Source organism: Panicum virgatum, chromosome 5K (genome assembly GCF_016808335.1).
Source record: "Panicum virgatum strain AP13 chromosome 5K, P.virgatum_v5, whole genome shotgun sequence".
NCBI lineage: Eukaryota > Viridiplantae > Streptophyta > Magnoliopsida > Poales > Poaceae > Panicum > Panicum virgatum.
The window spans coordinates 60423274-60445423 of NC_053140.1; the positions used below are offsets into that span (position 1 = coordinate 60423274).

At 45.6% G+C, this 22150-nt stretch overlaps 4 protein-coding genes across 5 annotated transcripts; all 4 read left to right on the forward strand.

Annotated features, from left to right (window-relative positions):
* The first annotated feature begins 270 nt into the window (after positions 1-270).
* LOC120709200 (vegetative cell wall protein gp1-like) lies at positions 271-1430 on the forward strand. The gene has a single exon (XM_039994746.1). It carries the CDS (start codon positions 514-516, stop codon positions 967-969), a length of 456 nt encoding a protein of 151 aa, XP_039850680.1. The 5' UTR covers positions 271-513; the 3' UTR covers positions 970-1430.
* A 1844-nt stretch (positions 1431-3274) lies between these two features.
* LOC120709201 (pentatricopeptide repeat-containing protein At4g19220, mitochondrial-like) lies at positions 3275-6409 on the forward strand. Its single transcript, XM_039994747.1, has one exon. The coding sequence runs from the start codon at positions 3404-3406 to the stop codon at positions 6131-6133; it is 2730 nt and encodes a 909-aa protein (XP_039850681.1). The 5' UTR covers positions 3275-3403; the 3' UTR covers positions 6134-6409.
* LOC120709202 (photosystem II reaction center PSB28 protein, chloroplastic-like) lies at positions 6148-9125 on the forward strand. Of its 2 annotated transcripts, none has more exons than XM_039994748.1 (3): positions 6148-6286; positions 6597-7283; positions 8421-9125. In XM_039994748.1, exons 2-3 carry the CDS (start codon positions 7208-7210, stop codon positions 8885-8887), a joined length of 543 nt encoding a protein of 180 aa, XP_039850682.1. In that variant the 5' UTR covers positions 6148-6286; positions 6597-7207; the 3' UTR covers positions 8888-9125. The 2 variants fall into 2 exon arrangements, with proteins under 2 accessions (XP_039850682.1, XP_039850683.1); XM_039994749.1 differs by having other exon boundaries at positions 6597-7268.
* Positions 9126-12936: 3811 nt separating this feature from the next.
* LOC120709203 (RNA-binding protein BRN1-like) lies at positions 12937-19640 on the forward strand. Its single transcript, XM_039994750.1, has 9 exons — positions 12937-13399; positions 14205-14287; positions 16366-16417; positions 16559-16684; positions 16813-16895; positions 17724-17906; positions 18299-18635; positions 18964-19107; positions 19189-19640. Exons 1-9 carry the CDS (start codon positions 13165-13167, stop codon positions 19317-19319), a joined length of 1374 nt encoding a protein of 457 aa, XP_039850684.1. The 5' UTR covers positions 12937-13164; the 3' UTR covers positions 19320-19640.
* Positions 19641-22150: the final 2510 nt, after the last annotated feature.

Below are 22150 nucleotides of genomic sequence, written 5' to 3' on the forward strand. Positions count from 1 at the left end.
AAATTTGCTCTTGCTCCCTCCGCTGTGGTCAGCCTTACAGTTCACCCACGGACGAAACGAACGGTTCTTGAATTGCACATGCGATGGTCGCTTCATGGGCTTATGGCCCGTCTAACATTCTCCGGGCCGAAATCAGATTACGGCCACAGTTCCGGCCGCTCAATTCGTCCTTCTTGGATCCAAAGCATTTCTAACGTTCACGGGCACGGCCGGGTGCAGCGTCAGCCATGGTGGCGCGCGTGTGCCGCCAGCCATGTAGGATGTGCGGTGTGCCCACCACCAGCTTCTCCCCACCCCGACCAAACCGCAAAACCAACCCAACCACAACCAGACCACCACTCACCTCTCCACTATCTCACTCACCCACTGCCCGCTCGCTCACTACACGAGCTCTGCAACTGCAACTTCAAGGCCGCAGCAGCAGGGCACACATCGCCAAGCAATCCTCTGACCTCTCCGCCTCGCCCTCGCCACGCCGCCACCCCACACAGCAACACGCGCGAGCAGCGACCGATGGCGAGGACGCGCGCGCGCGGCCGTCTCCTCCTCCTCGCCGTCCTCGCGGCCGTGCTGGCGCTCCACCTCGCGCCGTCCCGCTCCACCGCGGCCGCGCTCCGGGCGTCGTCCATCTCCGCGGCGCCCGCGGACGCGCCGCTCCCGCGGCTCCCCAGGCAGCACGGCCACCCCCACTCCGCGCCCCCGCCGGCGGTGCCGCTGTCGCCGGACATAATGCCCGTGCTCCCCTCCCCCGCCGAGGACGGCGCCGCCGCGCCGCCGTCCGACGCGGAGCCCACCATCCCGTCCAGCCCGAGCCCGCCCAACCCGGACGCGCTCGAGCCAAACTCGGCCCTTGCGCCCTTCGGCTACGCGCCCGCCGTCGCCGCGCAGTCCCCCGCGCCGCCGCCGGCCCGGCTGGCCACCGTGGCGTGGGCGCTCCCCGTGGCGCTGCTGGCCATGTGGTCGGTGTAGTGGAGGGGGCGAGCCATCATCAGCCATGGTCCTCACCTCCGCACCCCCTCGTGGATGCGAGTATGCGATAGCAGCAGGCGCAGGCGACTGGGGCACAGCATGCCTCTCTTGCCAGCCTTCAGGCGTGCAGGAAAAGTTGGCCGTTGGTTGGTCGGGTTGGCTCTGCAGCTTCCATTTGCACTACTCCTGTCCTTGTGAAGAACTGTTACACTAGTCCGTTTCATCATTGTCTAGTTCTCTCCTGTAAATTTTAGTTTTCTTTCGATTCATAATTTTTGGGAGGAAGGGTTACATTATGTCATAGCCTTTTTTTTGTTTTGTTTTGTTTTGTTTTGTTTTGTGGCCTCTGTTAAGTCAAATTATTTGGGCGATTCATAGCTTGTAATAAATTTGGATGGAGGGATTATTAGTAAGTGCTCAACTATGATACCTTATGTGAAGTTCAAATTGGATTTCCTTGATTGCTTGTTTCATACTCTACCTTGTACCTTGACTGCTGAAGTGCTGATTCTTCAGCTGCATCAGAGGCCATCCCTCACATTGGTCCTCACAAGTGACCCAAAAGGCCACAAATGCATCAGAGGCTATTCTTACAAGCAATCATAGCTTAATTATGTGATTGTTTTGCAGCTCATTAGATCAGATCATTGGTAGAATTGTTTACCATGCTTCTATTAAAGCATAACCTGGAAAAGCGTATGATCGTTCCCTTTCTATCACTGACGACTTTTTGAATAGAAAACTCTGAAAGGGAACGTGATAATTCAACGGAAAAGGGCAGTGTGCGGCTGGAACTCCACATCGAAATTCTATATTCTCCCTTTCGTGCTTCTTTTAGATTGGCACCACACTTTAGGTTCATCATCACCTCATGATTATCAGCATAAAGCCTCTGACATTGCCACTTCGAAAAGACATGATGAACTGCTGCAGCTGCAGGCATGTGATCTCGCTCTTGGTTTGAGACAGCCATGATTGGAGAAGATCACGTGGCCTCCTATCCTATGAACTGTGTGTGCATATCTTACCAAGAACATTTGACTGCTGTTTCTGGAAACCAACTGATAAAAAAATTAATGCGTTTTGATTGAGATGAGGTGAATGGTTCTTTCCGTTGTTTCTTTAGTGGTTACTTTCTCGTTGGAGCTTAATTTGAGGATAACAGCACCAGCTCAAGTTCTCTGTGACTTCACCTATGGCCTTATTAGTTGTTACAGCTCTACTCTTCTTACTGCAGTAAGTTCAGATGCTATGGCCCCTTTGCACTTGAACCTGAAGAATAAGAACAGATGTGCTAGGCAAATCTCATTAACCATGATGTCAGACATGAAAACTCACCAAAGTTGGAACAAGATGTACATGTGTGATGCCAAGATAGACAAACTGCTCCTAGTGGCATCCAATGATAGGAAAAAGACATCCGCGATGAAGATGGGATCGGTCGGCCATGTCGTCGTCAGGCTAGCTTCTTCACGTGCAGTGTCCATTTGCCCCCAAGCTCCATCTCCACGAATTACCCTGCAATTATAGCTCGGTAATAAATTTGTTTAGCTTTTCACTGCCAGCCCAGTTCGATCACCTGCAATTTGGCGTTTTACTGTGGACGCGGCCTTGAGATCCAGCCCTAGCAACTGGCAAGAAGGCAATCTGTGAGCTGTGCGCGATCGATGAGAAGATTCGCCTGCTTGTCGTGCAGGCTGTAGGAGGAAGACGCCAAGGGATTAAGTAGGCAGTCACGTGCTCGTCTGCTGCCTGAGATTAGCAGGCTAGGCTCTCCGCTGATGACTGCGAGACGACGCCCGCCGTAGCAATTGGGGCGCGAGACTTTGTCGGAAGAAGAATCCCTATCCCTGATGCCATGCTGTTCGTTACGGCGCGCGAATCTCCACTGCTTTTGGTTGAGAGAATCGCCGTCCTGCCAAACTCTGGTGAGTGAGAAAAGAAAGTTAACTTTACATCATTGAAGGCCGGAGCTAGTGGTGCTGGTGCCTACAGAATAAACCGATTACCTTTACCGGTGGCCTCAAATAAGATAGTAGAACAGTTCCCCGTAGACTATATTTTTCATCTGGATCAGAGAACTGGCGTCATACTACTATTTTGAAATTTGGTCTGAATTTCAACATGTTTAGCGATTTTAATTTAAAATATATCCTGGGATGTGGTTGCCGCCCACGGGCCACGGCCCACGGCCCACCCCACCAGTTGGACTCCTAAACATGCGGGCTGTACGGCAAAACAAAAACGTGGTGAGTAGTGGGCCAGGTCAAAATCATGTGTTTCTGTCAGGCGGATAGGGAAATTTCGGCCCTCGTGGCCCGCCGCCCCTCTTTCTGAAGGATCACAACGTCACAAATCACAAGCCTCCCATGCCGCCGGAGCAGAGCTGCCACCGCCGGCCTACCACCGGAACATCGACGCACTGCCGCAGTGGATGCGACGCCAAACTCCGAGCCTACTGGCCGCCAACTTTCTCCCTATCTCTTCGGCTCTCAGACCTCCGGTCGTCCTCGCCGCCCGCGCATCCTCCTCTCACCATGCGCCCACGGCCGACGCCCACCACCTGCTCGACGAAGCGCCGCGCAGGAGGGCCGGCGCCATCGTGCGCGCCCTCGCCGCGTCCTCCTCCACCGGGGACGCAAACGTCGTCGCGTCCCTCCACTGCGCCTCTGTCAAGTCGGGCGCCGTGCTGGACCCGCCCGTGCGCACCTCCCTGCTCACGGCGTACGCCAGGGCGCGCGCCGCGGGCGCCGCGCGGGCGCTGTTCGGCGAGGCCGTCGCCCCCGACGTGATCCTATGGAACGCGGCCATCAGCGCCCTGACGCTGAGTCGCCGGCACGACGATGCCGTGGCTCTTTTCCGGCGGATGGCGCGCGAGCTCGGGGAGTTTGATTCGACGACGGTGGTCGTCATGCTGTCGGGGGCGTCCCGCGCGGGTAACCTGGGGCACGGGATGGCGCTTCATGCCGTGGCGGCGAAGAGGTGCCTCGATGCTGATCACCTGAGCCTGTGGAACGCCCTTATTGACATGTATGCAAAATGTGGCGATTTTTACTCCTCAGAGGTTGTGTTTCAGAGGATGATGCCCTGCAGGGACACCACCTCATGGAACTCTGTGATAAGTGGAAGCATTTTTAACGGATTTGCTGAGGTTTCAGCTTCGTACTTCAAGGAAATGACCCGTTCCATCTTTCAGCCAGATGAGGTGAGCCTCTCTTCTGTCCTCTCAGCTTGCTCTCGTCTGGATGATCTCTTCTCCTTTGGGGAGTCAGTTCATAGCTGTGCGGTCAAACTCGGTTATGAGGACACTGCATCTTGCTCAGTGGCTAACTCCCTGATGACATTCTATTCTGAGTTTAGGCTGCCAGAGTCTGCTGTGAAGGTATTTGCTAGCACTTTGAACAAGAATTTGGTATCATGGAATGCTATGATCAAGGGGCTGGTGGAGAATGACAGAGTAAGCGAAGCCCTTACTGCTTTTTGGGAAATGAGATTGGAGTACCAGCCAGATGTTGCCACTTTGGTCACCATAATTTCAGGTTGTGGTGATCAAGGCCTACTTTCTGAAGGAAAAGCAGTTCATGGATACATACTCAGAAAAGGATTTCTTCATGAGGATCCGTCCACAGGGAACAGCTTACTTGATTTCTATTTGAATTGCGACGAGCCATCTACCGCGAGCCTGTTGTTTAGGACAATGCCAAGAAGAAACTTGATATCATGGAACACAATGATTTCTGGTTACTCAAGAAATGATTTACTGAGAGAAGAGGCACAATCAATGTTCAAAGGGTTGCTTTCTGAGGGCTTGCACTGTAGCCTGACCACTATGCTAGCTATCATACCTTCATGCTCTAGTGTGGAAGAACCTAGCTTTGGCAAATCACTTCATTCTTTCACCTTGAAGTGTGGATTTGCTAGTGAAGTTTCAGCTGTTAATGCGTTGATACACATGTATATAAGCTATGGTGACCCACTGGCTGCCTTTTTGCTGATAGAAAGAATAATACCGGTGTCAGATATTGTTTCATGGAATACAATCATAGCTGGTTGTACACAGAATGGACTCTACAAAGATGCTTTGGAAGCCTTCCAGTTCATGCATTCCTCTTTGCCTATAAATCCTGACAGTATTACATTAGTTAGTATTTTGTCGGCATGTGGAAACCTTAATCTGCAGTCACTAGGGAAATCTATCCACTGCATGATCTTGAAGCAATTGCTTGCTTCCAACTTGAGGGTGAAAAATGCATTGTTAGCCATGTACTTCCGCTACGGAGATACTAAAAGTGCTGAGTTAGTTTTCTATAGCATGGGAGATAAAAATTTGTGCTCCTGGAATTGTATGATCTCTGGCTTCGTGCAGGATAACAAAGGATGGCGGGCATTGCAGTTCTATCAGAAGATGGAAGACTGTGTACCAAATGAAACATCCATAGTTGGTATTATATGTGCCTGCACACAACTTGGGGGTTATCAACTAGGAAAGAGCATACATGGGCATGTGGTCAGGTCTGGTTTGCAAAAAGATATTTTTATTTCAGCATCACTTGTTGATATGTATTGCAAGTGTGGAAGACTGGATGTTGCTGTCAGAGTATTTGAAGCTTCTGCTGAAAAATCAATTGCTGGCTGGAACTCCATGATATCAGCCTTTGGTTTCCATGGCCATGGATTGAGATCCATAGAGCTTTTCTGGAAGATGATTGATTCTGGAACGAAAGCAACGAGAAGCACTTTTATTGCTCTTTTGTCAGCTTGCAGTCACTCTGGGCTTATTGATGAAGGATGGAAGTATTACCACCTTATGTCAGAAAAATTTGGGATCATCCCAACACCAGAACATCATGTGTGCATTGTAGACATGCTTGGGCGGGCTGGTCGGCTGCAGGAAGCACACAGATTTGTGGAGAGTCTACCATCCCAACAAGCACATGGTGTTTGGGGTGCACTGCTAAATGCTTGCAGTAGCAAGAGTGAACTCAAGATGGGTGAATCCATCGCGAGGCATTTGCTAAATTTGGAGCCTGAAAATAGTGGATATTATGTAACTATTTCGAACCTTTATGGGTATAGAGACATGTGGAGTGGTGCTGTCCAAGTAAGGAGCATTTTGCAAGATAAAGGACTGATGAAGCCCCGTGGTCATAGCATTGTTGGTTAAAAGTGGACCAAAACCATGGAAGCAATAGAGTGCCAAGAATTACAAAAGAAGGCTGTTCACTTTACCGAACCTGCTGCAGGTTCTCCCAACTGTGAGACAGTTATCTGACTCGAAGGCTCTGCTGCCTACTCTGGTCGAAAGTTTTACTACATGGTACAACTTTCTATATCTGGTTTTGATAAGATTAATAGTCCTTCGATTCACTTCTTTTTCTTTGTTGACCCTTGTAGAACTAGCTATACAAGTATCTAACTGCAAATGGACCAGAATTTAAGCACTTTTTAGTCCACTCTACCCTCAAATAGAATTAAGACTTGCATTTTGTTTCCCCTAGCTATTTGAAGCTAAAAAAAATCAAATTTTATGGAAGAATTTAAAGCTCTATTACATCACTAGTTCAAATATTGCTTCTGGACACCGTGTGTCAGTGATGAAAATCATTTGATAAAACTCCGCCTTCCAGCACTAGCTTCAGGTTGCTGAGGGGAAGCCCTCGGCCCTGCTCGAGCGGCTGTGGTGGCCGAGGTGGGTATCGGAGCGAAGAAGACGAGGCGCAGAGGAGAAGGGAGGTGGGTCGGGCCCACTGATTGCTGGCCGTCACTGCTTGCGAACCCATTGCCTGTGGCAGCTCCCGGCCTTGCACATCAGCGCTCGCCACCAGTCATTCAGCGAAAGCTGCTGCTTTACCTCGCCACCGGCCAGCCAAAAGCAGGTAGAGCAGGAGGACAAGGTGAGAGCAAGAGGGCAGGCAGAGAGAGTGGGTTATGGATGGATGATTGGTTATTCTCGCTGCCATGCGGGGCCCATCTAGTGGCAAGGGCATACTTGCAAATACTCGAAAACTTGAGGTTGACATGAAGTAGCAGTTGTTAGAAGGAAGGACCAAAATCCACAGTGGATGATGGATGGCTGTCTTTTGGACACACCACCACCCAATCACCCCTTTCACTCTCACCACCCTCTGCACCACTCAAACCCCCAGCTCCCCCCTTCATTTCCCCTCTCCTCTCCTTCCCTCTGGACACCAGCTTCCCCGGCCAGCTGCCTCAAGCCCTCTGGACACCAGGCTGCAGGATGGCCGCGGTGATGAAGGCTCTCGCCGTTGGCTCGCCAGTCTCAGCACGGGCACAGCCCCGTAAGTACATTGCAGGTACAATCCCCTTTGAAACTGCATTCCCGTTTCTGTTTTGTTGTCCAAGTCATGTAGGATAATCAACTTCTGGGTGCCTAGGAGCAATGCGCTAATATTTGCCTGCAAAATATGTTGGTCTGTGTTGCATCATGCTTAAGGGTGTCATTGAGTTTGGGGGTAAATTGTGGTTAGGGAGCTGCATCAGGAACTGTAAAGAAAGATATTTGGAGTAGCTAGCTTTATGATGAATTGGTAGTCAGTCCTATGAACAAACAAAAGGATGTGTGCATAAAGATATTTACTCGGCGCAGTGTTCAGGCTGCTGCTTAACCAAGATGCATAAATTTTTTTGGGACGGGGTTTAGGAGTTAATGGAGTCGATCCCTATCTCTTCTAAGCACGCACAAACAGGATTGCCCATGTGATGATGTGAATATTGTCAATTCATAGGAAGTGTTCCAGAAAGAGAAGATATTCATCGGGCTTGCCTGTTTACGCACACATCAGGGAGCCATTTCTTTTTTCTTTCTCACACTAACTTGTCCAAATGACCTTGAGGACCTGTAAGGGGTGAGATTAATTCGGTCTACAGATCAACCCGGTTTATGCATCTTAAAAATCGCATGACCCTAAGTTTCTGAATGTGCACATCTCTAGCATAATAGCATGCATGATGCATTGTACCTTGTTTTTTTTTGTGTGTCCTTTGTTCTACACCTGTATGGCCGTATGAAAAATACATACCTGTATGTAGGCACTTTATTCTTGTACCCTTTTCTGTTGTCTTTTTGCTCTTTTCTTTTGTTTGTTTGTTTGTTTCTTTGTAATTTTTCCTAGACTTTTTTTATTCTAGCACCCTCCTGTTTCTCTCTCAAAAAAATACATACATGGAATTAGTCATTCAGTATTCTTCAAAAAAAAAAATAAAGTCATTCAGTTGCATGTGTAACTCTGTTTCAGTTTATATTATTTGCTATATATGTGCACGGAGGCCATTTTAGTTCTCTGGCTACGTTGTCTTAAAGTACTCTCTACTTCCATGTTTAACATTGCCATGCCGGGGTCTCAAGATCAATTTCTGCTCCGGAAGTTAACCTGACATTACTGCCAATCTGACGATGGAGCATCTCACACCCTGTTCCTATCTATTTTCAGGTGCCGCTAGCCAGCAGCAGAGCCTGCAGTCGTCCTTCAACGGCGTGTCCCTGCAGTGCCGGCGGTCGTCGCAGCCGCGGCCGTGCAGCACACCGCGGTCGTCGCCGGTGCAGGTGGTGATGATGGCGAAGCCGTCGATCCAGTTCATCCAGGGCACAGACGAGCAGACGATCCCTGACGTGCGGCTGACCAAGTCCCGGGACGGCACCAACGGCGTGGCCATCTTCACCTTCGAGCAGCCGTCGGTGTTCGACTCGTCGGCGGAGCTGGGTGACATCACGGGGTTCTACATGATCGACGAGGAGGGCGTGCTGCAGTCGGTGGACGTCAGCACCAAGTTCGTCAACGGGAAGCCGGCGCGGATCGAGGCCAAGTACGTCATGCGCACGCCCAGGGACTGGGACCGTTTCATGCGCTTCATGGAGCGCTATTCCCAGGCCAACGGCCTCCAGTTCGTCAAGAACTGAGCTCTCTATCTGATGGCTGGACTTGGAGGTGGAGGTCTACGCCATGGCAATGCTCCCCGTTGCCTGCACATGGCTTCATTGCTCTTCTTTTTTCTCTTTTTTTTTTCTGACACTGCCTTGAGTTTCTACGAGCCTGATTGGTTGGATGTAAGTTTTGCAGACTAAAATCATGGCAAGCCAAATAATAGGCAATATCAAATTATAGGTATTGCTAAATTGCGGGTAAGATTTTTATGTACTCATTTGGTTTGGTGTCGAAATATGACAACCAATATTTTTTCCCTTGTAAGGTTTCTAGTAACTTAGGGGGTGTTTAGGAACAGGGACTTCAAAAAAGTCTCAGGGACTTTTTAGTATTTAGAAGTATTAAATAAATATTAATTATAAAACTAACTGCAGAACCCTGGGGCTAAACTGAGAGACGAATCTAATGATGTATCTTAATCTATGATTAGCGAATGGTTACTGTAGCATCACTGTAGCAAATTATGAATTAATTAGGCTCATTAGATTCGTCTCGCGAAAAAGCACTCAGCTGTCAAAAAACATTTATAAACAGATTTTATTTAATAATATAAAATAGTAAGATTCCTTTTGATGTGATAGGGACTTTTGGAAAAAGTCCTGGAGCCAAACAGGCCCTTAGTTTTGGTCTAAGGTTTAAAAAGTTTATAGTAACTTGCTATAGTTGGGGGCTTGTGGCAGTGATTTTTCTGCAGCGCTGCAGCTGCAGCTGCCTAGCAATCTGCCGCTGCTGTGTAGCTACTGAAATTTTATCGGCATATCATTTTGGTGCGGCAAAATTTTAAAGCGAACCAATCAGACTCACTATCATGTTCAGTGTAGCTCGAGCGTTGCAGATAGCCAGATACTTGTGGGCTGGGCCGGTAAGCTTGACACTGGGCTGTGAGGTTCTGTGGTGAGTGTCTGCTATTTCTTTTTCTTCCCCTGGTGATGTGCCTGAATTTTTGTAGAAAAAGAATTACTACAAAATGGAAATTGGATGCGCACGTCCATGAGGTGAGAGCATCACAGATGACAGATGGAGACTTCCTGCCTGTTTGCCTACAGCCGGTCCGTTAGCTTGAATTGAGAAAGGAGTGTGTCAGATGCTTTGGGTTAAACAAAACGGAAGAGAATTTAGTATCATCTCACACACAAACAGCAACCATTTGCAATCAACGCCAGGCTGCATTTGGCGCCAATTGTGCAATTAGGAAGCAGGTTGTGCTAGCTTAGCTGTGGGCATGACATGACAAGAGGTTTATCAGGAAGAACTGGCAGATTGGTGGTGGTTATGGGTTGACTCGCTAGCTTGCAATTGCAACTGGATGCGGTCGTTGTGCTGCGTACGACGGCCAGGCTCTACAGGCCATGGGGACACAGAGCATGTGGCCACACTGGAAGCCAGCCTAGAATTACTATTCTAGTCTGCAGCAAATTGCCCTCTCTCATAGAAAGGGATCTGTCGGCTTGTACAGTCCTTTTTGGTACCTTCGTGCTGTCTGCTGTGGTATTCTCCGGTCACCTTCAGTACCTTACCTACCTTTGCAGGGAAGAGCTATACATAGCTCATTAGTTCTCTTACAAAAAAAAAAGATATACGCGTAAATAGCTAGGCTTATGGACTACGGCTGCTGCTACTCTCAATCTGAACCCACATCAGAAGTACTCCCTTGTCCCTTCGGCCATTTTCAGTTTATCTTACATTATATCAGCAACTGCCATGGATATTTCGTAATTGACTATTTTTGGGTAAACAGCTATAGAGCTTGGCTTTTTAAAATCCTAATACGCTTGCTAAAAATAATGGATAAAGTACTTCTAGAACCTGTGAATTGGATCCTAGCAAAAGGATTGATAGAATCAGCCTCATGTACATGCAGAGTGGTGTCTGTTACAAATCTAGTACAAACCAACACCAAGTTACTGACAACTATTCTACAACAGTTCAATCAAATTGCCATCGATAATGGGTTGTTTTTCCTTTTGAAAGTGCCCTAAGATATATATCACGGCCCAAGCATCCATTTATGGATCCATCAGCTTTGATAAAGACCGGCCTTAGCTAAGGCCCTGTTTAGTTCCCACCCCGTAAACGTATTAAAGTGAAAAGGAATCTTGCTAATTTGAAGTACTAAATGAAGTCTATTTACAAAATTTTTTGCATGGTTGGGCTGTAAATCGCGAGACGAATCTAATGAGCCTATTTAATCCATGATTTACAACAGTGATACTACAGTAACCATCCACTAATTATTGATTAATCATGGATTAATTAGCATCATTAGATTCGTCTCGCGATTTATTTACAACTCATCTGTGCAAAAAGTTTTGTAAATAAACTTCATTTAGTACTTTAAATTTGCAAGATTCCCACGCAATTTTTTTTTGCGTTTACAGATAAAACGAACTAAACAGACCCTAAGTATCATGAAAGAAGGAGCATCCTCCAATCGGAGCTTTGGGTCTGCGCCCTGCAGCAGTGCCCCAAATCATTCGGACACATCTGCGCCGTACTATCACACTGACGAGACGAGGATGGCATCATCAAAAGCAGATCGAGCCATCCAGGGTCTAGTGCCTCTTGCCCCTACCCTAACAGTTTGTTCTTCCCCTTTTCTCCTAGCCTTCTCTGATAAAGTTTAATAAGTTGTCCAGCATCCACATCTTTCTAATCATCCACCCACATATGGCTGTCGTTTCTGAAGATTAGCATGTGGATCAGCCCCCCATGATATAATCCCCCTGGACCCTGCAGTAATTTCACGTTTCATTCAGGTGCGTGAATGCCAAACACCTGATCTCATGTGTTCCTGGGCCAAGCAAAGTTCAGATGGCTTTGAGTTGGAGGAGCAGACATGCCAGCTCTGTTGTGGGAGGATTGACAGCGAGGGTTCCGATTGTCATGGGTGTGAGGGTGTCTCTTGCTGCCTTCATGTCCTTGTCCACCATTCCTCGGGTCCAGGGCCTTCTTTTGTTACCATCTCTCATGGGCACGGTGGAACCCAAGTTTTGACACCACGATTGATAGGTAAGTTCAGGAAAGGATAATGATTCTTTTAGTAGCTTGAATTTGAAATAACTGGACAGGCCCGTGTCATGCACTACTGAAAACGTCGACGAGAATTTTCCATGATAGATATGCCTCGAGAAAATCCACATGATTGGTTATCAGTTTTGGGTATCTTCCTCATCCTGCCTGGAATTTTTTTCCCTTTGATTTCAATCAATCATGATGAGTAGTCAGCTTGAGCCTATGGGTGGTAATATTTTCTTTTCAGTAGTGGCTTTACAATCCTCCATTTTCCAAAAAAAAAAATATCATGCCATGTTTGAATGTTGAAGTGGTCCACGAGTTGACATGACCTCCACTACCATGTTCCAGTCAACCCTACTATGCACCAATTGCCACTGCTCCCGCTTACAGTAAAAAAGAAGCGGCACGATGAAGGTTGACCCGTCACACGTTTTTACCCACACCATTTCAATTAAATGTGCTTAGTTACCGCTGAAATAGTAACTGCAGAGTTTGAGCACGACACATGAGCATAAAATCCAAGCCTGTGCACAGTTGCACTACAGAAGATGAAGAAACCATTTTTTTCCTTCAGAAAGGAATTAAAGAAAAACAAAAAAAAGACACACACCTCCTGCTTGAAACCGTTGCAGCCAAGGAAGATCACAAGGACAAACCTCTTCTCAAGCTAGTAGCTAGGAGGGGTGTGCATAGATCCCACAAAAACTCCAAACTTTCCATCACATCGAAATCACGTCGAAACATTAAATATAACAAATGACTCATGCATGAAGTACTAAATGTAGGTAAATTAAAAAACTAATTGCATAGTTTTGATGTACGTTGCGAGACGAATCTTTTGAGTCTAGTTAGGTCATAGTAGGACAATACTTACCAAAAATAAAAGAAAAGTGATACAAAAGTGGTACAGTGCACTTTTGAGTGCTACAGTGTTTTTTCATGGGAACTAAACCCAGCCGAGCTCTCTTCTAAAAACACACAGAAAAAAAAACACCCCCTCCAGAGAGAGAGAGAGGCTGCTCTGCTCAGGTCATCATTGCAACAAGTAGGGTGGGAGCCTCCAACTGCTGCATGCATATCCATTAGCAATTATTAATTGCTCCGCCCCGGACGCCAACTCCATCGCCTCTCCTCCCCTCCACCACCTAAAAACCCAAAAACAATTCCAGCAACCGCAGCGACGAGCGGCGGGCGACGACAAAGTCTCCGGCGGAAACCCTAGCAGGCCCGGCGCGCAATGGCGGAGGACGGCGAGAAGGCCGCGCCGCCCGCCGCGGCGTCAGCGGCGGCGGCCGCGGACGTAGGAGAAGCAGCAGGGAAGGGAGGCGGCGGCGAGGAGGGGAGCGTGAAGCTCTTCGTGGGGCAGGTGCCCAAGCACATGACGGAGGCCGAGCTGCTCGCCTTGTTCCGGGAGGTGGCCGCCGTCGACGAGGTCACCGTCATCAAGGACAAGGTCACCAAGGTCTCCCGAGGTGCGGATCCGTGAGCCCGGATCTGGGCTCGCCACCCTCGCTCGCGCTCCGGGGCGCTTGCCACGGCTCGATTTGGCGTAATGCCGCGCTGCCAAGAGCTCTCGTGCTCTCTCGAGGTGTTTTTGCTTGCTCGCGTTTTGGGGCGGTGCCCTCGGAGGAATCTGAGCTTTGCGGTTCGAATTTCTAGCGTTTTGACTTGCTTTTTTACTAGTGGGGTTCGATTTGCGCCAATGCTGGAGGGAGATCTCGCGTCGAATTCTCGGGTTGGTGGGTGTTTCAACACAAATTTGAGTTTGTTAGGTCTGAATTGTGTTCCTTGGTGTATGCGCTCCAATGCCTGAGCTAAAATTTTGCCTGTTGCGTTTCTGTTTTTTAAATTCACATTTCGCTGGCTCCATATTTTCATGTGGGATTTTTGCCAAAAAAACATAAATAAATAAATATGCGCGTATGGTATGGCTTGAGCTTGTTTTGGAGCAATGCAGGCTTAAATGTGCTATATTTGCGTGGAATTTTTGCTATTCGTAGCTGCTTGCCTTGGGTTGGCTTCAGGAAAACTCAAGTATTTCTGGTTCAGATGTGGATATTTGGTTGGGATGTTCATTTCTGCAAAATTAGAAACATTTCCTTGTTCCCCCCCTGAAAACTGTTTGTTACGTCGCAGTCGCACATTGACAAGCCAGTTTTCTGCTTCTAGTGCAACTACCTTCGCCTCTGTGCAGCTCCAACCTGACAGTGTTTGCTTCATTGTGTCCATCTGCTTGTTGATTTGACATCAGTTTTACATGCTTTGAACATAACGCAGGTTGCTGCTTCCTCATATGCCCCACAAGGGAAGAAGCTGACAAGGCAGTGAATGCCTACCACAACAAGCGCACGCTCCCTGGGGTACGTGAGCATTCTAATCGTGCTCTGTTAGCATGTCTCTCCTTGCATCTGCCTAGGCGTCATTTTCAGCAACTGAATCTACTGTACCACCTTAAGCTCTTTCTGGTGATCACAAATTATGAATGTCCTAAAATCTGGTTGGCAGGGGCCACATTGTCAGTTAATGTATGCCTTTAGCTGTTCAGTTAATGTATGTTTTCCTCCCCGCTATGTTTTCAACTGCAATTGCTCAAACTAGTCTGTAATAGCTGTTTGGCTTTCAAAAAGCCCATCAATGAAAATTCAGGTGGGGGATGCTCCCCCCCCCCCCCCCCCCCCCGGTGACCCTAAAAAAAATGAATCTTTGGTGGGACAGTGGGGAAATTTAATCTAGTGACTGCGACTTTGGTGGGTGTTCGAAAATTTCGAAGTGGCTTTGTGCAACATTTCTGGACTCACACAAATTTTATGGATTAACCATCTTTAGTTTGTCAACGCCTCAAGGGGAATGCACAAATGATTGCAGGATGTGAATCCATTCTAGTCTTGTTTCTAGATTTTGTTCATTATTTCATCAGGCTGATTTCAAGGATATGTCTGAATAGTGTTAATCCCAGTGGCAATCGTTTTTTTCCTTCTTGTACATTGGATAAGAAAGAATATGTACTTTAACCTCCCTTCAGTGAGTTCTTTCTGCAATGTTGGTCTTGCTATGCCATTCTTTGGTTGGAACCTGTTCTAATGCAGATACACAATAGTGCTTTTAAGAGCAAGTAGACAAAACAATAAGAACCCTTTATTAGTCTTTACTCTTTAGGAAATCTTTTGTTTGCTACTCTGAGTAGGATAAAGTGGATTGTCACTACATTAGGAATGTGATTTTGTGCTCTATATGTGAAGTACATCTTATCGTGCCATTCTGTAAGATCAGTGCCTGCTCATCTGCCGGATGCTATTATGGTATTTATCAAAGTTAGCCGGTTCAGCCTCCTTTCGAGAAACATAAATGTCTATAACTTCCAGCATTAGCTAAGGAATCAATTACTCTTATGTAGGACAGGAGGAATTCTAAGATTTCCTTTCAGGTGTAATCAGATAGTGGGCATGTTGATGCAGAATATACCTATGTGGGGTGTAATTTTGAAATTGTAGGCAATTTGTGTATTGATTAATAAACACAAGCTCAGGAGGAAGTTCTGAGTTCTGTCCTCCACAAAGTATGATCTTGTGTAGCATCTGTCAACAGAAGCTAGACAAACATTTCGGCCGATTAACAAAATTTGTATTTAGTCAATTGTAGTGTCAAGAACCGTACCTGTTGAATTGCTCATGAGGAAGTATGGTTTTTATGGGAAACTAGTTTCTATGACAACTGACTTCTGGTCACCAACCATATAATGGCCTAGGCTTGTCTCTGACGTGGCACACCTAATAGAAGTTAGACCACCAGTAACACTTTTGCATCCATCTTGTATGGTAAATGAACTTTTTGTAGCTCAAGGTTAGTGGTGCACTTAACTGATGGCCCAAACCAAACAATGGACTTATAGCCAACCTGACTCTTAGTGTGGTCTATTGTGGCCTCTGTCCCATCAAACATGACCAAAGTTTTTAGATAGATGAAACAACTGGGTATGCGTAAAGCTTTTGGACTAGATTTAAAATGTAATGAAAATGCATCAACACTCCTGCTGATATAGGTATCTTAGCTGTCTTCACCCAATGAAAAGCATCAAGAAAATGACTACGTATCTAATCCCACTTCTGCTGATTTGGGTTTTTTGTTAAAATATACGAAGTAACATTGCATCATTTCATGAGACTAGCAGAGGCAAAAGCTCGCCAAATAAGGATGGCGATAGAAAACATGCTATAAAGTATTGGTGGTTAGGGATCCACATCCTAATGTTGGGCAAAATTTGAAATTTTTGGTAGTTGGTAAACACTGACTTTGTGGAGCCACTGAGACACTTGCCCATTACTACTGTTCTCTTATTAGTATAGCTACTCTTCTGATGCCTTGTTTGGGTATGGTGATATGTGTGACACTTTCTTTGACACTATGATGACACTCTTCTATGTTTCTCTCTTTAACTTAGGCATCAAGTCCTTTGCAAGTAAAATATGCTGATGGAGAGTTGGAGAGGCTGGGTATGATCGCTCTTTACATAGAACTTTCTCTTTGCCAGTGATTTTGTATGGGGATCTTGCTCACGACATCGTTGCCTGTATTTTACTGATATTTGAACAGTGAACTCATATGGTCATATCTATACTTGTCATTACTTCCAGAACATAAGCTTTTCATTGGAATGCTTCCGAAAAATGTTACGGATACTGAGTTGACTGATCTGTTTTCCAAACATGGAAATATCAAGGATTTACAAATTTTGAGAGGTTCACAACAAACAAGCAAAGGTAATGCCCTGTGGAGAAGTTGCTTTACTTATCAATAGAGTTATAAGCATCGCTTGGTTTAGACAGTTTATCATCTCAAGTTCTCAACTGTATATTGTCAATTAACTTTGCTTTTTTTTTTCTTCCAGCTGGCTGCGCCTTCATTAAATATGAGACAAAAGAACAAGCATTGGCAGCCATTGAGGCTCTAAATGGGAAGCACAAAATAGAGGTTTGACAAAATGAGTTAGGACACGAAAGCAGTTGTTACATATATTTATATCACTGTGATGCATGGTGGAGCATAGCATATAGCTCATAGTTTTGACTGAATTATATACTCTAATTATCATCCAGCAGTTACAAGAACGGTAATTAAAAATAGAGGTTTGGCCAAATGAGACATGAAATTCATGAAAGTTTTACATGCTTTCTTATTACTGTTATTCATGTGGTAACATATCATCAAAGCTTGTAACTTTGAATTATGTACTTCTATTTATTATCCAACAGTTTGAAGTAATACTTTGCATTTACTGTGGAATTGTCAAATATATACTATTATGGCATTCCGGATTTTGCAGCTATCCAGTTTCTGGCAGATCTTCTGCAAATATTTGATTTAGTTTGGTTCTTAAGAATGCAAATCTATTCAGCCTCGCCCTTGGGTTCACTAAACTTGTCCTGAGTTTGCCTAGTGAATCCTACATGACTTAAATTATAACTTCCAAATGGTGCTGACTTAGCTTGTGATGTGGGCACAATACAAGTTTACTCATGAAATGATTTTTGCCCATCAAAATACACAGAGACAAAGGGGATATGTTAAAAATTGTTCACCTAAATGTTGAATAGGTGGCAATGCAGTGAGCCGAAAATTTTATGGTAGTTTAGTTATTTTCAGTTTGTAAATAAATTGTGAAATTTAGAGATTATTTTGTTATTGCATTTTTGGATTGCTAATATGACACCTTAAGTTTGAACTATGTTCTTTTTTGAGGATTACTTATGAATCCCTTTTTTGGTAAATGTATACTAACTAGTTCTGGTACATTTGTAGGGTTCTAGTGTGCCATTGGTTGTCAAATGGGCTGATACAGAAAAGGAAAGACAGGCTAGAAAAGCACAAAAAGCTCAACTACAGTTATCTAATATGCCCAATGCAAGTCCTATGCAGCAATCTTCACTATTTGGAGCTTTACAGATGGGATATATGCCTCAATATAACGGATTTAGTTATCAGGTGACATACCTTCTACACTGTTTTGCTTTATAATAGAAAATTTTAATACTACACACCAACTCATTTTTTTCTAGTTTATTTTCTTTACAAAACTTTTCCATCAATCATTGTTGCAGATGTTTTTTGTTGACTTGCGCTCTTCACATTGAAAATGTAATTTAAACAACATCTATCTTTCAGTATTTGGATGTTTCCTGCTTGTTCTTACATACCGTTGCAAACAAAAAAAGATGGTCTTAGTTCGAAGTTCTGAAATTTCTAAGCTTTATTACTTGATATGATGTCAATACTTTAACCCAAGTGTTGTTTGTATAGCTTAAAATTACTGAATTTTGTGCCTTAAATAGTCCACTTGAAATTTATTTGTGTACTGATTTAGATCTTCTGTGCAGCCACCAGGGACCTATGGACTTATGCAGTACCCTCTGTCACCTATGCAAAATCAAGGTCCCTTCCAAAACATGGTTCAACCTGTTAATCAAGGGAACTCAATAAGAGGAGTCAACCCTGAACTGTCCCCCAGTTCTGTTCAAAGGTCATTTAATGCAATGCAGTTAGGCAGCCCTTATCCTCCTATCCCTGGTATGCAGTATCCTGGATCATATCCTGGTGGTCTCATGAACAATCGTCCTTTTGGAAATTCTCACAATTCGATTAAAGTTCCAAATTCAAATGCCACTTCTGCCATATCTACTAGTCCCAGAAGCAATACTGGTGGGCAGATCGAAGGTTAGCCACATTCAATACTCTGTATGTCTGTATTGGGCAAGGCAGATAGTTGCTGTTGTCATTAGCATGCATTTTTTATGTCTCAATATAAATTCTCCCAATGTCATGTTCATCACTAACATTTTCTTCCTTTTGTTTCTCAAAAGCATACAAAAGTACATAGGGCCATCAGAAGACTTGATTTCTAACACAGATACTGCAAAATGATTGGTAGATCTGATTATAGGCTGTACTATCAAAATCTGTAGCACATTATGGAATAAATTAATCTGTCTACCAGTAACTGATATTGTGACATTTATTGCGTTGTCTAATTATCATGTTACAGGTCCTCCTGGAGCCAATCTATTTATTTATCATATCCCACAAGACTATGGTGACCAAGAACTTTCCAGTGCGTTTCAGAGTTTTGGTAGAGTACTAAGTGCTAAGGTGTTTGTAGACAAAGCAACGGGTGTCAGCAAATGCTTTGGTAAAAACTTTATTTAATGTTCTATCCTGCAGTGCACAGCCTTGCTTAACTGTGCTAATCGATTTATATCACCTGGTGCAGGTTTTGTGAGCTACGATTCTCCAGCTTCTGCACAGACAGCCATCAGTATGATGAACGGGTTTCAATTAGGCGGTAAGAAACTCAAAGTACAACTCAAGAGAGAAAACAACAAGCATAGTAAACCCTATTGACAAAAGCAGCAGTTGTTGTGACCATACGACACGATCAGGTTCCCGGTACATATTTGTCAGATAATTGATCGTTTACCACATTGTTTCCTTCATCTGCTCCCTCCCAACCAGCCAGTCAGCCCTTCAGACTCGGGGAGCCCCCATTGTATCGTTCTTTGTTCAGTTCACATTCTTGAAAGATCGTCACGTTGTGTAATGTAATTCATTGCAGCATAGTCCGTAGCATTTGTACCGTCAGATCACTTGTACACAAGACTGCCAATTCATTCAATTGTTACCTTTTCCAACTGACAAATGGCTAATTCGCTGTGATTCGCGTCATTTCCTGTTATCAGGTTCCCATGTACTTTCTGAGATCTATCCATGATCATTGTGGCTCCATGATCGTGGGTCATCAGCTGTTTCTGATGGCTGAACAGAATGGTTCATGCTATAGTTCGGTCGCAACTCCGCAGTCAGTAGGCCCTGTTTGGTAGGGTTTCCACCGGCTCGGGGCTCCGACCTCTCCGTAGAAGTCCTATCAAATGTTTACGTTTTGTATGAAGAGCTGTTTTTAGTTGAAAAAAAGAGGAGCCGGAGTCATTTTTAATGAAAACTGCTCCGGCTTGAGACTTGGGTAGGAGCCTTTGAGGAACCGGCCCAAGTTTTCCGTTTAATCAAGTTATCGTCCATTAATCAACTAGATTAAAAAGGGCCAATTCCGGTAGTTTTTAGAATGTGTCATGAGCACCGCTCAGAATTTAAACACATTCCACTTGCACAATATGTAGATATCGTCACACAAGCACAACTGTACATAAAGTTTAGATTACATAAAAAAGGTTCAAGTACAAGGACATCAAGTTTCAGAGTTTTACAGCGGAAAGTTCTACGTCGCATTCACTCCATACATAGTACAAAATAGAAGGTTAACACTATATGCCGATAGTGCCCTTCTCATAGCCACCGGCCATCTACTCCTCACCCGCACCTCCGCCCGCGGGGTAGAAGTACCCAAAGATGGCCTCCGACTGCAGATCACCTGCAACAACTTTAACAATAGCACCATGAGTACAAAAGGTACTCGCAGGGCTTATCCAATATGGGTATATATTATCCCGACCTCAAGGAGAATGCATTTGGTTAGTAGTAAGGATAGGATATGGTATTTAACTTTTGCATAAAAACATCTATCTTTGATCAAGTTGTAATAAGCAAAAGACAAGCATCTAAAATCTCTAAGTCATACATCAATATAATTGCATAAGTAAAGTGATCATATATAACTTGAGATCAATCTTCCATGAACTCCATCACAAAACTTTACAATGGTGCGAACCTCAAAGAGCGTGCTCACTGTCCGAGAGCGCGGCTATTGCAATAGATTAAAAACCCTGTAGGAGGGTACAACTTTACCCACACGAGGCTAAGACCAACGCTCATACCCATAACCAAAGATAAGGGTTGATTCATACCTCAATCGTTCACACAAACACAACCGACTATGAGCGAACGGTCGAGAAGGACAAGTGCACCGAAACCGTCGATCACACTCCATCACGACCCGCACCGAATCCGATCAAGGCATGGTGTGACTTATGCTAATTGGCTTGCCTTCCCATTATCAAACATGTGGTTTGTACTAAAAAGGTGCTCAAGAGACCGGCGACCAAGGAGACAGTTCTTAACCAACTCAAGCAAGACTAACCATTTAGACTCCTTTCCGTCATGGCCCTACTATTCTTGCCCAAGTCCAAATCACAATTCATAGTTGCTCACATTTTAATCATCATCATCTAGGAGCGTAGAATTAACCAAGCATCCTATAACTCGCGAGCGGTGGTGCCCTTGCCACCTCTCGACTTCTACCGAAACTATGCAAGGCTAAGCATGTAGTTCGTGACACCTAACAAGCATACTCATCTATGGGGGATTCTCCTAAACAAGGTTGGTAATGCATCAAATAGGTTCTAATCAAACATTGATATATATATAGAGAGAGAGAGTAACTCATGCACAACCAAGACACTTAAATAGTCTTCGTTGATCCAAAATAGGGGAGAGAAGTATGCTTAGGTGCCTGCCTTGAGTATCAAAAGAAGCGTCGTCACCCACGGGCTCCGGTTCACCCTCTTCTTGCTCCGGCGTCACGATCTCTACACGAATGCACATGATGCTTGATAATGAGTATGTCATGAATGTATGCAATAATGGGTAGCTGACATGAGGATACATGTATAAATAAAGCCAAAATATAGTATAAAGGCTGGACATAAGGTGCATGGGTGGGTTGTTCATATGTACGAGAATGGGTGCTGAACAGGCAAGGGCGGACCGTCCGGGTTAGGGGAACGGACTGTCCGGTCTGAACGGCGGACCAAGTGGCGGACCGTCCGCCGGTCAGGTGCGGACCGTGTTGGGTGAAAACATGCTCTCTGACTAAATCGCGGACCGTCCGTGTAGGTTAAGCGGACCGTCCGCCTCTCAAATTTTGAAAGACTAGAAATCGTGCAGAGACTCTGTTGATTTGGGTGGGGATCTGGCGGACCGTCCAGTCATGTCGGGCGGACCGTCCGCGACACGGCCGAGGCTCACCGGCGAGTTTGCCGCCGGCGATTCCGGCCACGGTTTGGAGTGGGGTTTGATCCTAGAGGTTCCTGGGAGTCTAGGGAGTTGTTGTCGACCGAAACCCACCGGCGAGCAACGACGGGCAACACGAAGAGCCGGGAGGTTGCTGGTGCGCTGGCAAGCACTGCTCCCTCGTCGACAACCCGCAAATTCCGTCACGCGCCCGGAGGATGTGTGAAAACCGGGCGTGCCACCTGACCTATACCCGATCAGGAGGGTGTAGA